This window comes from Electrona antarctica, assembly GCF_951216825.1.
Source record: "Electrona antarctica genome assembly, chromosome: 3".
Taxonomy (NCBI): Eukaryota; Metazoa; Chordata; class Actinopteri; order Myctophiformes; family Myctophidae; genus Electrona; species Electrona antarctica.
In genome coordinates this window covers 6,334,971-6,348,030 of record NC_136808.1, presented here as the reverse complement: position 1 = coordinate 6,348,030, position 13,060 = coordinate 6,334,971, and the positions used below count along the sequence as shown (strand labels likewise).

Here is a 13,060-nt window from a genome sequence, read left to right as displayed (position 1 = left end):
CAAAAAACATGCAGTAATCCTGGTCTCTAAACTGCCTCCCCCTGGCCAGCCGTGGCGCCTGATGGAGGGGAAAGGAACTGGTTGGAATAACGTGTTCCTTTCCACGTGCTACGTCCAACCAGGGAAACTCCCCCCTGTCAGGTGCAAAGGAGCAACTTGGATCAGGCATGAAGGAAGCATGAGTTCAGAGCACAGGATCACATTAGATAATTGACACAGGGGTGAAAAATGGGTTACAAAATCGTGGGATAAAAATTATTAGAAAAGAAAAAGTACAGTTTTTTACTTGATATAAATTAAATCTTGTGCAGGTCAACAACAGTAACCACGATTGTGTCTTGTGTCTCTTGTGTGCATGGCACGTGACTCTGTAGTGTTATGTGGAGTGAAAGAATGTGAAGTGGAGGGTCTCGACGAAGTACTGAGCCTGCTGGAGTCGGGGAACACGGCCAGGCACACGGGAGCGACCCAGATGAATCCCCACTCCAGCCGTTCACACACCATCTTCACCGTGCACATGGACCAGCGTCGCGGCGGCTCGCGACTTTCAGGGAGCGCGGCGGGTGCCGGGCCGCACGTCCTGTACTCCAAGTTCCACTTTGTGGACCTGGCGGGGTCGGAGCGCATCCTGCGGACGGGGAACACCGGGGAGAGGCTGAAGGAGAGCATTCAGATCAACAGCGGCCTGCTGGCATTGGGGAATGTCATAGGGGCACTGGGGGACCCCAAGAGGAAAGGAACCCATATACCTTACAGAGATTCCAAAATTACCAGGTACGTTTGTTCAGAAATTCACAAGTAATTAGTTCTTAACTCATTTTGTGCGGGAACCCCATTTGGTGTTTTAAACTTATGTTATAATTTAGCTATTGAAAAATGGTGAACTTGCGGCACAAATCTTTGAATATATATTCTTTCAGAGTGAACATTTTTAACTCAAATCTTTGCTTCTGAGTGGTTCCTGGGACAACATAATTTCAGATGGGGGTCGGTGGCCAATTACATATCATTTTTGGGGGTCCTTGACATGAAATATTGAGCACCACTGATACAGAAACATGAGGTATTTCATGTTTCACATTTTTTTAATTTTGACTTCAGGCCTAAATGGGTTAAATTAAACCCCTAGCATCCCCTATTCTGTACATGTCATTATAGGCAAACATTCAGCGCAACGTTACGAATACGAGGTGAAAATAGCAGATCTATAATGCGCCTTGTGACCTTGTAGTCAAGTAAAATGAGGAGGCCAAGTATAGGGTTTTAAGTGGTTACTATACATACTGTATGTAGCTTTACTTGGTCAGTGTTGGAATTTATTATTTTTGTTTATGTGGCTTTTTTCCCCCCACTTAGGATCCTAAAAGACTCTTTGGGAGGAAACTCCAAGACACTGATGATCGCCTGCATCAGCCCGTCCTCGTCGGACTTTGACGAGAGTCTGAACACACTGAACTATGCCATGCGAGCTCGGAACATTCAGAACCGGGCCACGGTGAACTGCAAGGGCGAGCCGGACCGGGTGGAGGGGCTGGAGCAACAGATCAAGGCCCTTCGCCGGGCCCTGGAGAACCGCCAGCGATCCGAGACCCGCATAATCTCGCACGCCGATCCGCACAGGAGACCTCGACACGGAGAGGCAGAGATGGGTAGACTGCAGGCCCAGAGCGCCCACTACAGGACCTGTACAGATACTGCATACAGGTTACAGCATAACCACATTATTTACAATATAATGTTGTGTTGTAAGATATTACTCCTTTAACTCCTATTATGTTTATGTGGTATTGACACAAATCGTCTCTTGATACTATTGATAACTTTGTTACTGTGTTAGTATCTGCACTCTGCAGGGTTTGTTAGTATAAATTTGGATTAAAGATACAACTATGGATAGAACTATAAGTTCAAGAAACCACCGAAGTGGAAAAAAAAGCAGCACTCCAAAATGGCAGATGCAAGACAGGCTTAGATGCACATTCTATTTATTGAGAATGCTAGAAAAGAAAAGTATTGTTATAAGAACTCAAAAGACATGCCTTTTTACAGTTTCACATTTAAAACTGGCACAAATATTTCATAGCCACCCTAAATACTAAGCTCATGTATGAAATATTGATCTCAGATTTTAGTTTTTTTAAACATACATTAACACCTTGGAGGCCCAGGGCGGAGTTCTCCGTCCAAGTTCAAGGTCATGGTCAAGTGCCCAACACGGAGATTGATAAATAGGACGGAGATTAATGATAACAAAACCGTTTGCATCGCTCTAGAGCCTTGGAGCGCTTGTTGCCCGATCCGATGACGTGTCAAAAAGTGACACGTCATCGAAAATCTCCCCTGCCTGTTTAGCTGACGAAAACGAAAATCTTAAAACGATCATAACTCCCGATCTAAATCATCCCGTCTAATTCTGAAAAAAGATCCTGTGTTTGGCGGCCTTCCGCGGTCCAGTCGCTAGTCGCGATAGATTTATTATTACCTCCCGCTGTTGTCGATCGACTCTAGAGTGGTGTGGCTATTGTTAGCTGCTACACGGACATGCACTGCACACCAGCTTCCGGTGCGCCGGTAAAAGTGGTCCGTGCGCTATAAATGATGGGCACATGGATGAAATGGATTAAATAGTTCCGGGCCTCCAAGGTGTTAATATAAAGCCTTGTTAGTTTTATTTCACTTAACCAAATGTTGTTTTTTTCCCCTTTCCCCCTTCATTATTTTGTTAATCTCCATGAACTCCCACTCAGGTTACTCCACGAGTTGCAGAGCGAGGAGGCTCTGAGTGCAGACCAGAGTCTCCGAGTGAAGGAGTGGCTCTACTCCGTGGAGGAGGAGAGGAGCGGCCTGACCACGGCCTCTGGACCGGACAGCGGCATCGACAACGAGGACAGCGTTACGTTGAGGACGGGAAGGACTGCTTTAAAGAATCAGGTTACAGTCACAATGCAACCGCACGCACGAATAGGGCTCCAACTGTCATTATTTAGTGATTATTCTATCCATTACTTTTTTTTTTTTATTAACTACACTTTCAGGCCTTCAAATCCAGTCCTATATTGTGCTATGTTCACCCAGTTATGGCCATTTGAAGTGTTTAAACTGCTGCAGTGCCCCATATGTGTTAACAAATAGTTTTGTGGCTATTTTCATGGCAGACCACTGAACAGTGTTTGTGTGGGTTGGAGTAGTAGAGCCCAATGATTTCATTTTTTGACCACCTGCAGTGACCGTCTGTCTGCCGCTCCTGTTTGCAAAAAAATAATGAAGTCCCATTTAGTCCCACACCTTTTATCTTGACCGCTTGTTCCCGACTGCAGGTATTTAAATACCGCTCGCGCCAGCAACATTTGCGCTGGTTCCTGGCGGGTATCGTGGGATCCCACTCCCGATACAGGGCTCTAAATTGGAGCAAGACTGGGGCCCCTGGTGTGGCTATTTCTCATGATCAACCCCAGAACTCGGTGGGGATTAGAGCAACAACGTGTACTGTGGCCCCTGAGAGGCTCGACATGGCCCCGGGGGGCCACTCATGGCCCCTGGTGTGACCATTGTCATGTCAGATCCCTGAACAGTGTTTGTGCTAAGTTTTTTGTGGTCCGCAGTCGACCCACCCTCTAGGCAATTTTAATCCATTTTGGGCGGGAACCCCTTTTGGTGTTAGCATTATGTTATGCTTTAGCTATTGAAAAATAGCAGATCTACAAGCTCATAGCGCACCACCGAGTGGCGCGCTACGAGCTTGTAGGTCTGCTATTTTTGAAAAATCGAAGAACGACTGACATAGAAACAGCTTTTTCAGAAAACTGTCAGGATGTAGAATCTGATCTCAGGTCAAAATGGGTTAATATAGGATTGAATAATCTTGAAGCACATTTTTAAATATATTCTTAATATATATATATATATATCTTTGATGTGTTTCAATGAGTCAATGCAAAAAAATAAACCCCTGTTGTCGTACAAACATTTTATGCGTTGTAAATAATGAGCTCACTTACTATTTTCACTATTTTTGAACAATTCCGCTCAAAATCGATTTTTTTATATTTTAGCTTTTTGTTTTTTTTTCTCTCTTTTTTGTTTTTTGTTCTAAATATTTTTGGTGGAATAGACTGATGATACATAATACATGGTTTAGGACCAGGACCCAGAGGCTACAGGGGAGAAATGGAGCCATGAGAGTGACAGGGAGGAGGTCATCGCCCAGCTTCAAGCCCAGGTCCAGCAGCTGGAGAAAGAGAACACAGACTTCCTCGCAGCCCTCGAAGACGCCATGGAGCAATACAAGCAACAGGTCAGTGTTCATTTCGTTAAGACTAAAACTAAGACGAAAAATGTTCATCAACTACCCTTTTTCCACTGACGAAAACTAAATGGAAACTAAATGAAAACTAAGCTATGACGACTAAAACTAAGACTAAATATACTGACAATTTCGTCAACAAATAAAAACTAGACTAAAATGTCAGGAAGGGACTAGTGGACAAGAGATCCAGTATAAGTCATTTTACAATTAGTTGCATGCTGAAAATAGACGATCTACAAGCCCACAACGCGTTGCGCTGCGACACGTTGTGGGCTTGTAGATCGGCTATTTTCAGCAAGTGAAAAAAAAGTCATTACGACGACATCAAGGCCCGCCAAAATACATTTTGTTAGACTAAATCAACTGTAGATTTAGTCGACTAGAATCTTATGATATTTAGTCAACTAAAACTTGACTAACACTAAAACATTCCAGGTGACTAAAATGTGACTAAACCTAAATTAAAACAATTCAAGAGACTATGACTAAAACTAAAATCAAAATTTTCTGTCAAAAACAACTGCAACAGGTCAGACCAGCTTCATCCTTTGATAAAGCAATAAGCCACGAGAGGTCTCAGGTTACCGGGTATTTTACAATGGCTGGGAGGTGTAGCTACCCGGTAAGCTGTGGCTTATTGCTTTTCTAAAACGGTTACAAACATATAGCAATATTTACCTAATAAAACTATTAAATTCACAAAAGTAGCTACGCTTTGCGCCACCAGAGCTTCCTTGTTTTGCTCGGCAAGTAGGCTATGTGACGGGAGAATAGCGCTTGATGTCTTTACAGGGCTGCCTGGAGCCACACATTCACAGTCATATGAGCCGGGCGGTGCTTTGTCTGTGAATCATCATCATGTTATATATTTTGTGTGTGTGAGTTTGATCCTTGGTGGTCTCTCTCTCTCTCTCTCTCTCTCTCTCTCTCTCTCTCTCTCTCTCTCTCTCTCTCTCTCTCTCTCTCTCTCTCTCTCAGAGTGATAAGCTACAAGAGCAGCAGGACCTGATAGCAGAGCTGCAGTGTCTGCTGTCGACACCGGGGCTACTCGGACTGGGTCTGCAGCTGAGACAGCGGCCTCACACTGCCCCTCTGGGCTCCACGCGGCGCAGCAGCCACAACGGAGTGACAGCCAGACAGGTAAGCACTGCCCCTCTGGGCTCCACAAAGAAAAAAGGCTTCTAAATCCTAATAGTTTTCTGAACAACCCATGTTTCTATGTCAGTGGTGCTCAACCTTTTTCATGTCAAGGACCCCCAGAATTATCTCTATTGGGCCACGGACCCCCATCTCAAAATATGTTGTTCCAGGGACCCCCCCAGAAGCAAAGATTTGAGTTAAAAATGTTCACTCTGAAATATATATTCAAAGATTTGCACCACATTTTCACGACTTTTCAAAAATAGCAGACCTACAAGCTCATAGCGCGGCACCGAGTGTCGCGCTATGAGCTTGTAGATCTGCTATTTTTCAATAGCTAAAGTATAACATAATGCTTGAAACACGAAAAGGGGTTCCCGCCCAGAATGGGTTAAGGCCAAGGGGCCAGTGAGGCTATTCAACGTTGAAGCTCTGGGCCCTAGTGGTAGGAGGAGGGACTACAGGCGGACCTGTGTATTCATGACCGGGAAACCCCGTGCAGCTGGGCTTTAACATGTAGGACCATCACTCCCTACGTCACCCCGGACCTCAAATTTGAGGTCTGGAGGAGGTACTTCCGGCAGTCTTCCGGGTGCTTCAAAACGCCACTGAGCAACTTCCACTGTCATGAATAGCTGGGGGGGCGGAGCTTCGCGCCAGTTCAGTCTCTATCCTTTTATATACTCTATGGTTAAGGCAGACGGCTGTGGAATGTGATGCACAACGGACCTGCGCTTATGACTGGAACAACACAAATAAAAACTTCGGTGAAAACGGAAGCCAGAAGCCCAAACTTCGAATTTCTCTTAACTATTATAAACTTTCACGACAGTAAGCCTACAAATAAAATGTATGCAACTAAACTAAATTAGTAGGCTACTAAATTATACTAATTAGTCAATATAAGTAAAATAATATAGCCTTTCCATAGGAGTTTTTATGTTTTTTCCAAGAAGAATACAGCCCTAAAACATTATAGTGGTTATATTATAGGCTATTATGGGAAATTTTACACTAACTAATTTACCTCAGAGAATGTTTTCATTCTGGATACAACCATAAAATGGTCTATGCTCATAGTGCGCCACTCAGTGCCGCGCTACGAGCTTGTAGAACATAATGCTTAAATCACCAAAAGGGGTTCCCGCCCCAAAAGGGCTTAACTGTGGTTTAATATGAAGAAGTGTATTAATGTGTGGAGGACGGTGTGCTTTCTGTTACAGAGCAGTCCAGTGGGGTATGGTAATGAACCATGGGGGGACCAGGAACACATCTTTGAGGAACACCAGGACCCAGAGGACGCAGAAATGACAAACTGTAGTGAAGAGGAAACTGAAACCAGGGAAGGACGCAAGTATGTTTTGGCACATGAATGACATCAGTGGTTCAAAACATTTTCATGTCATTGACACTAATGACCCTCCATTTGAAGAGATATATGCCAGGGACCCCCACAAGAGAGGGGGCCATTTTTATGGCTCTAGCAGTGATTCTCAACCAATTTATTTTCAAGGACCCCCCAGTTTGACATGCATTAGTCTAGAGACCCCCATTTAACCCATTCTGGGCGGGGACCCCTTTTGGTGTTTTAACTAAGCATTATGTTATACTTTAGCTATTGAAAAATAGCAGATCTACAAGCTCGTAGCGCGCCACTCGGTGGCGCGCTACGAGCTTGTAGGTCTGCTATTTTTGAAAAATCGTGAAAATGCGGCACAAATCTTTGAATATATATTCTTTCAGAAGACTTCTTTTTTTATTATTTCGACGTCAGGCCTAAATGGGTTAACACACAAATCTTAAAACGTTAATAACTCGCGATCTTAAATCATCCCGTCCAGTTCTAAGAAAAGATCACGTGTTAGACGGCCCACCGTGGTCCCGTCGCTAGTCGCATTAGATTTAATCATAGGTAAGGTGATCATACCTCCCTGTTGTCGATCGGCTCTAGAGTGTTTTGGCTACATCCGGGATAACATCCGGTCCGTCTGTAAAAGTGCTCCGCTGCTATAAATCACTGGGCGCTATGATTTAATGGATTAAATAACCCCGGGCAATCAGAGTGTTAATGGCATTTCTATCTCTGGGATCCCCAATTCATATTGTAAAATCAATGTTAATTGACCCCTGGGGGTCCCTGGACCCCACTTTGGGAACCACTGAATTACATGTTATATGAAGTGATATTTGACATTAGTAAGGTCACGTATGACCTGTTTGTTTAAACCCTTTGTGGAAAATGTATTGCCTCCGAAAATGTCCCAAATGAACAGGGGACTCTTTGCAGCGTCTACTGTAGAAGTTGTGGCTTGAGATGCATGTTGAAACGTGTTCATCTTTAGCTTTGTTTGTTGTTTTCATTTGCGCCCATTTATTTAAGCTTAAATCTTTTTCTGTTTTTTCTGCATTCAAGGAGCCTCTTATTCATCTCAGTTTTTCCTGGTATGTCTTATTTGTTGAAATAAACCTGAAAAATAGATTGAAGCACAGCTAGGTCTTATATACTGGTGTGTGTGGTCACATTCGACCAGAACAGGTCGCAACACTTTTATCTTTTATGAATTAAAGCTCTATATTCTAATATAGTAATCATTTCTAGAATGTTTGTTCAGTAACAGATTTTCCCGGGTGGGACACCAATTTCATCCAATCAGGGGAGATTTAGTTTAACCCATTTTGGGGGCGGGAACCCCTTTTGGTGTATTAAACCTTATGTTATCATTTAGCTATTGAAAAATGGCAGATCTACAAGCTCATAGCGCGCCACCGAGTAGCGCTATTTTTTTTTAAATTGCGTGATAGCGAAAATGACGTCGGTGACCTCCATTTAATATACCTTGTGTAAATCACATGTTTCCTGTAGACAGGTGAACCTCACGTGGACGAAGAGGGAGTCAGCAGGAAGTAAAGGGCTACTATTTCAGCCAGACCAGCTCTACTCTCTACACTGCAACAAACAAGCATGTGAGTCCATCCTCCATCCTGCATTATGCTCTCAGAAGAAGACGTCAAGAAGTAGAACTTTTTGAGCAAAAAGATGCACAAAAAAGGAAAACAAAAAGAGACAGTGCTGTGTGTTCTCCCATTAGTGTGCACATTTCTTCCTGTTGAACTTTGTCTTGGAGTCTTTCTATTTCTCCGACCTTCCTCTCTCAGCTCACTGATTTAATTTAAGTTTCATTCATTGCTTTCCTTGTACTGCGACCACATAGTCATTGTGACCATTGTTTACTCTACATTAGAATTATTTCTAATATCTATGGCTGTTAATACTTTTGGCTGAAGAGTTGCTAACTAGTGCAAGACTTGCATGGATATCCTTATTCCTATCTTCAATAACAGACATTTTAAGGACACAACAGCCAGGACAATTCCTGGCAGGAAAATTCCTTTCAACAACTAAAAAGGTTGACTAAACAAAACCATCTCATCCCTTTTAAAAATAGGCAGTTCAGGTTGTTCCTACTTGGCTACTTTTCTATTAACTTTGACTTACTTGACTTAAGCCATTTGCTCCTCTAGGGAGTGTAGGCCGTTGACAAATGTCTTCAATTTCTTTTTTTTTTAGCAGTGGTGTATTTAGTTTTTGTGTATTTTGAGGGTGGTTGTTAGCGTTTTACAATAAAAGCAGGAGCAACAGCATAATGTAACTGTTTATTCCTGGTTTTATCCCTCGGTCTGCTGAGTTAGTAGCTCAACGGGCAGATGAGTGGGTGTGAGTTAGGGCATTAAGCAACTAGTCGACTAGTTTACTAGATCAGGTAGATTATAGTTATAGTCACCAATGTACCCAGTTTTTAAATGTACAAATATTTTAAATGTTTTTTTTTTTTTTTTTTACATAATAGGTAGTTAGTCGACTAGTAAACTAGGCAACTAGTCAACTAGTAAAAAGGACTAGAAGTGAATGCCCTAGTGTGAGTGACAAAACGCATACGTACATGGAGTACTTATTCAGTGTTGGGGGGGACATTTTCACCAGTTTAACATCTTAGGTGATTAAGTAACTAACTTCTTAAACAGTTAAAATATAATATAATACGGAAGATCATGTAGTGTAGGCACCATGTAGGCATGCAGATAATATAGTTTTTTTTTTTGGTAAATAGGATAGAATAGAAACATTATCGTCCCAATGGACAAATTTGCCTTTGCTATTGTAGATCCGAGACAATACGAACATGCTTATATACAAGTAAGACGTGCGAACACGGAAAGCGAAAGCAGCTCGTAAATTGCAATAACAACAATTAGAATAAATTACGTACTTTTTTAAGATAGTTTTTTTACGTTTATTTTTAAGTTCTTTTTTTAGTGTGTGTGTGTGTATGTATGTGTGCGTGCGTGCGTGTTGTTTTTTTGTAAGTTTTTTTTTAAAGTTTTGTGTGTGTGTGTGTGTGTGTGTGTTTTTGTGTGTGATACAGCTGCGCCCTCTGGTGGCGGGCCGGTGTTACAGCGTGACACACACAGACAGACTGACACACAGACAGTTTAGGCCAGCTTCTATAGTTAGTGCTCACTGCGTTCGCAAACATGAAAGAAACGCAACAAGGCTTCAAATCCACATTCCACATTCCAGTCCACAATACAACGCTCTTTTCATATCTCTCTCTTCCACACAGCCTACTCCAATGCAGGGGACACCACCGTACGTGATAGTCTGAAGGGTTTCGAGCGGTGCTCGGAAACGGGTCTTCTCCAGGCCCAGCAGAAGATCAGAGAGCTGTCCGTCACCATCCGCATGAAGGAGGAACTCATCAAGGAGCTAGTCAAGACAGGTACAGTAACCAACCGAGTTTAACCCATTTTGGGGCGGGAACCCCTTTTGGTGTTAGCATCATGTTATGCTTTAGCTATTGAAAAATAGCAGATCTACAAGCTCATAGCGCGCCACCGAGTGGCGCGCTATGAGCTTGTAGGTCTGCTATTTTTGAAAAATCAAAGAACGACTGACATAGAAACATGGCTTTTTCAGAACACTGTCAGGATGTAGAAGACGTTTTTAGAATCTGATCTCAGGTCAAAATGGGTTAAAGGACCACTTCACCACTTTTCAACTTCTCTTCCTATAATTGGTCCTAAGTAATGTTCATGATAAAATACCACCATTTTTTCCTACTCAGTCTGTGTCTCATAGGAAGGCTGTGGGCAGTTCAAAAACCCCAGTTCAAAGACACCAGTGACATAGAAAATCTGCGACGTTACATCGCAAGTTCGCAACACGGCTATTTCTGGCAAAGAGATTTGAAGAAACGTGTGTGTGTGTGTGTGTGTGTGTGTGTGTGTGTGTGTGTGTGTGTGTGTGTGTGTGTGTGTGTGTGTGTGCGCGTGTGCGTGTGCGTGCGTACGTGTGCGTGCGTCATAAAAGGTAAAGACGCGCAGGCTCTGAACCGGCAGTACAGCCATAAGATCTCTGCCCTGGAGGGGGAGGCTGCTCTGGCGCGGCAGGAGTTGCAGGAAGCCCAGAGGCAGCTGCAGGACCTGGAGAGGCAGGAACGGGAGACCAGCGCCACGGACAGGACCAGAGCAGCGCAGGAGTGTCGCAGGAAGATCGCCGCCGCTCAGAGCAAAGTTCAGGTTCGTACTCTTTACACAATTCAATTCAAAAAGGGGTTTTATTGGCATGAGAAAACATGCCATTAACCCATTTTGACCTGAGATCAGATTCTAAAAATGTCTTCTACATCCTGACAGTTTTCTGAAAAAGCTATGTTTCATTTAATTTTTCAAAAATAGCAGACCTACAAGCTCGTAGCGCACCACTCGGTGGCGCGCTACGAGCTTGTAGATCTGCTATTTTTCGATAGCTAAAGCATAACACCAAAAGGGGTTCCCGCCCAAAATGGGATAAAATTGAACGGTACATCAAAATAAAATGTATGTACAATTGAAAGTCAAGAATCTCCAATAAATCAATTTCTATGTACCGAGATCACTCGATGCAGATGGTGCGGGAATACACACAATGATTAGTCTTTAGGGTGGTTGTGTTCCATTAGATATGCTTCTATCACAGCAGCTCACACATCTTGCTGCTGTGTTTGCACATTGTTGTACTTTTCTCAACATCTCTGTGGGTGATTGTAATCTGTGGGAAGTATGTGTATAAATCTATGTCTTAGACACAGATTTATACACATGCTGTTTTTGAATAATGTACAGTTGCATGACTTGAATATTCAAATCGTTTTGTCCATTCCACAAATGTCTTTCTTCAGGGAAAAAACCAAGAAATGTGGTTTGGGTATCATATCTGAATGGCAACGTGCTTGTTCTTAACTGAATGGCAACGTGCATGTGATTGCTTGTTCTCATCTGAATAATGGCAACGTGCATGTTGTGACTGGCGTGTCCTCAGGTCCTCAGCCAGCGTCAGAGGGACACGGCCCGCCTGGCCTCCCTGCCTGCGCTGAGCGAACGGCGGGTGACGGAGCTGGAGCGCAGCGTGCAGAGCATGCGGCAGCAGCAGGAGCAGCTGCAGCGCCGGCTGCGTCAGGAGAGCCAGCAGAAGCGCCGCCTGGAGACGGAGATGCAGCGACGGACGCACAGAGTCAAGGTGTGTGACTTCTTCGCCTCGACACCGAACAACGCCTAATGGTTGCGTTCACACGGGCAGATGCAGAGATGCATTGCGTCGTTGCATCAGTCATGTCGCTGCAGGCTTCCATTGACAATGAATGGTAGACTGCTGTCGTTTGCGTCTGCCCGTGTGAACGCAACATTAAGGAGGACAACCTCCTTGAAGCATATTCTTGTTCTCCTTGTCTTGTCTAATTCTTTCGCCACTTGTCTTCCATAATGTCCGTGGCCCTTCCACTGTCCTCCTTCACTGTCAATCTGGATAAGAGCATCTGTAAAATGCCTACATTTAAATTTGATGCTAAAAGTAATGTAAAGGGACAATATTGGTACAGGGGTTACAGATGGTTGCAATTCTAACATGATTTGAGTGGGTGGCATTTAAGCTGTTCAAGATGAATGCAGTTAAATTCAACCAGTGTAATTGTTGTTGATTGGAAGGGCCTTGTTACCCCATAGGGGTGGATTCAGAATAATAATATAATAAATAAATATGGAGATACAAGATTTCTGCTCGACAGTAACGAAATGCGAAACCAGCCTAAAGGTCTCAATGACTGGTCTTGATTCCATGGAAATCTTTCCACTATTTAGGCCTGACCTCAAAATTTAAAAAAAAATCTTCTAAATCCTCTTCTAAATTTCCTTCTGGAATAAATATTTTCACGATTTTTCAAAAATAGCAGACCTACAAGCTCATAGTGCGCCACTCGGTGGCGCACTATGAGCTTGTAGATCTGCTATTTTTCAATAACTAAATCCACCGTACCATCTCTCCCTTTTAGGAACTGGAGATTAAGAACGAGCAGCAACAGAAGATACTGCGTATAAAGACGGAGGAGATCGCTGCCTTCCAAAAACAGAGACGCAGTGGCAGTAACGGCTCGGTCATTTCGTTAGAGGAGCAACAGGTGGGTCAAGAACCTGGAAAGTGACTTCTGAGCAACGCTGTATAACGGTGTTTGTCTGGTTGTGCTCATTGCGAACGCAGTGAGCACTAACTATAGAAGCTGGCCTAAACTGACTGTCTGTGTG

General features: G+C 43.5%; 1 protein-coding gene across 2 annotated transcripts in view; it reads left to right on the top strand.

The window, feature by feature from the left end:
- kif7 (kinesin family member 7) overlaps nucleotides 1–13,060 on the top strand; it is a 31,729-nt gene that overhangs the window by 5,774 nt on the left and 12,895 nt on the right. For both annotated transcript variants that reach the window (XM_079497936.1, XM_079497937.1), the window contains 11 exons: nucleotides 375–774; nucleotides 1,357–1,704; nucleotides 2,748–2,931; nucleotides 4,139–4,294; nucleotides 5,285–5,446; nucleotides 6,670–6,800; nucleotides 8,310–8,410; nucleotides 10,069–10,224; nucleotides 10,815–11,023; nucleotides 11,805–12,002; nucleotides 12,811–12,936. In XM_079497936.1, coding sequence (XP_079354062.1) covers nucleotides 375–774; nucleotides 1,357–1,704; nucleotides 2,748–2,931; nucleotides 4,139–4,294; nucleotides 5,285–5,446; nucleotides 6,670–6,800; nucleotides 8,310–8,410; nucleotides 10,069–10,224; nucleotides 10,815–11,023; nucleotides 11,805–12,002; nucleotides 12,811–12,936 — 2,171 coding nt within the window. The remainder of the gene's footprint in view (nucleotides 1–374; nucleotides 775–1,356; nucleotides 1,705–2,747; nucleotides 2,932–4,138; nucleotides 4,295–5,284; nucleotides 5,447–6,669; nucleotides 6,801–8,309; nucleotides 8,411–10,068; nucleotides 10,225–10,814; nucleotides 11,024–11,804; nucleotides 12,003–12,810; nucleotides 12,937–13,060) is intronic.